Genomic DNA, 2340 nt, shown 5'->3' with positions numbered 1-2340 from the left:
AACCTAATGTCTCATTTGAGTCAACCAAATAAGCCTAATAACTCAAATAAGTGAAATCATTCCTATCCGCACCTCCATGATTAGATAACTAAATTAGTAAAAAATTATTGCTTTGAACATGTAATAGACAACACAGACCCACTGGGTCCACCATACATTCATTACATGACACATGCATAGTTCTCTAGTTTATGTACTTTTTTTGCATACCTACCTACCGCAAATCTATTATCTCTCAACTACATATTCTTTCATATAACTTAAAAGGACTCCATAGATAGCCTCTCTAGGAAAACATTTCAAATTCAAAGTGATGGCTACAAATGACTTAAAGCTTTTGGGTGGTTGGTTCAGTCCATTTGCAGTGAGGGCACAAATTGCCCTTTCCATCAAAGGTTTGGATTATGAGAACATTGTAGAAAACTTGAATTCCAAAAGTGATTTGTTTCTTCAGTCCAATCCTGTATACAAAAAAATCCCAGTTCTCATTCATGGAGATAAAGCCATTTGTGAATCAGCAATAATAGTTGAATATATTGATGAAGTTTGGAAAAATAATGGCACTCCCTCAATTCTTCCTTCAAATGCTTATGATCGAGCCAGTGCTAGATTTTGGGGTGCCTACATAGATGACAAGGTATTAATTTATATTCCTTATTCATTTTAATTTTATTGATATTTTTAGGGTTAAGTATTATTTTGTCTATGCAAATATATTGGTTTTTATTTAAAAAAATCAATATATCTCATTTTGCTTTTAATTATTTAATTATTGTTGTTTTGTTTCAATTCCTTTAAAATTTGTTTATATAGAAATTGGTCTTTCACTCATATTGAAAGGAATAAAATCAATTATTGTAGACGGTACAAGGATCTTCTAATATAATTAAAGTTTGCACGAACCAGAACATACAACATGGATAAAAATAAAAAAAATAAATTAAAAAAAAAGTGTTACATTTGCAACTATGAAAAGCAACAAAAAAATAAAATTCGAGATGGTATATTTGAAGGTCCAAATATTTGTATGGCTCAATTACGATATAGACTATAAAATGTGATGAAATTTTAACATAAGATATTTATTTTACTATATCATATTGAATGATAATATTTCTGTTTTTTGCAATTGGGTGAGTAGTTATATAATTCCCTACGAAATGGTTTATTTGCTCAAGACATTGAGTCAAAGAAGAAACATTTTGAGGAACTAGCAGAAGTGCTTTTGAAGTTGGAAGATGTATTGAACAAGAGCAGTGGAGGAAAGGACTTTTTTGGAGGAGAGAAAATTGGATTTGTTGATATTGCTTTTGGATGCTATTTGAGTTGGTTGAGGGTTAAAGAGAAATTTACTGGAGAGAAAGCTTTTGATGAAGCTAAAACTCCTTCTTTGGTAAAATGGGCTGAAGCTTTTGCTACTGATCCTGCTGTGAAGGGAATTCTACCAGAAACTGATAAACTTGTTGAGTATGCCTTAGCTATGGCTGCTGCTATTCCTAAGTAAATGAATGTGATTATGTGAGATAACTTTTTGTTTGGAAAATGTTATCTAATTAATTAATTCATGTATTTTCCCTATCTCTTTAAAACTTGTCCCTTAAGTCACCATTGAACTGCTTATTTGAGACAATCATGATGGAGTTGTATGCAAGAATTGAATTTGATTATGAACAATTTATTCCTATGAACTACTTGCATACTGGTACATTAATACACCTAGAGTGCATTACTTTGTTTATGAACATTTTATCTAGACTTATCTCTTTGGTACAAGCATTTTGATGTGTACGGTTTAGAAATACTTATGAAAATGGCTTATGACATGTTTATAAGCCGTTTTTAGCTAATTTCGATAGGCTTTCTAGGAAATAGTTTGCGTATATTTTCTTTTTGACTATAAAAGTAGCTTATATGATAAGCATTTATCTTAGAAGTGGTTGATTATGTTATTTATCCAAAGAGACTCGTAGTGTAATATCGAAAAACTCATCATTTATCCAAACATACTCCTGCCACCACTTGTGAGGCTGAAAAACGCAACTTTCCTCCTGTGGAAGCCGCCTTGCGGCCCAGAACACCAGCCAGGCGGAAATTGCAAAATAAGGTGGCCCCGAATTCATTTCCAAAAACAAACTCCAATATACCTGTTTTATACCATCAACCACCTTTGGCGTGTTGGAAATTTTACCATTCAGAATCTTATAGTTCCTTGTCTTCCAAATTAACTAAATTGTTCTATGTCAAATAAACAAAACTCACTTTATCCCTTTTCCTTTCGGAGCCAATAATGGAAAGATTTCTAACAAAGTTGTAATGTTACCCGGAAGCACAACTTCCAAC

General features: G+C 32.2%; 1 protein-coding gene across 1 annotated transcript; it reads left to right on the top strand.

Annotated features, from left to right (window-relative positions):
* Positions 1–207: 207 nt before the first annotated feature.
* Positions 208–1691, top strand: LOC11413719 (glutathione S-transferase U17). The gene is made up of 2 exons (XM_003613452.4): positions 208–637; positions 1142–1691. The coding sequence occupies exons 1-2, from the start codon at positions 314–316 to the stop codon at positions 1502–1504; spliced, it is 687 nt and encodes a 228-aa protein (XP_003613500.1). The 5' UTR covers positions 208–313; the 3' UTR covers positions 1505–1691.
* The last annotated feature ends 649 nt before the right edge of the window (positions 1692–2340 follow it).

The sequence above is a fragment of the Medicago truncatula genome, chromosome 5 (genome assembly GCF_003473485.1).
Source record: "Medicago truncatula cultivar Jemalong A17 chromosome 5, MtrunA17r5.0-ANR, whole genome shotgun sequence".
NCBI lineage: Eukaryota > Viridiplantae > Streptophyta > Magnoliopsida > Fabales > Fabaceae > Medicago > Medicago truncatula.
Note: the sequence above shows the minus strand (reverse complement) of the source record. Positions and strands in the feature narration are given on the sequence as shown.

What these genes read in the sequence shown, in the direction of transcription:
- LOC11413719 (XM_003613452.4), top strand. Translation starts at nt 314, where the DNA reads ATGGCTACAAATGACTTAAAGCTTTTGGGTGGTTGGTTCAGTCCATTT. An exon ending in GTGCCTACATAGATGACAAG is followed by an intron (nt 638 to 1,141) that starts GTATTAATTTAT and finishes TTGGGTGAGTAG; the next exon opens with TTATATAATTCCCTACGAAA.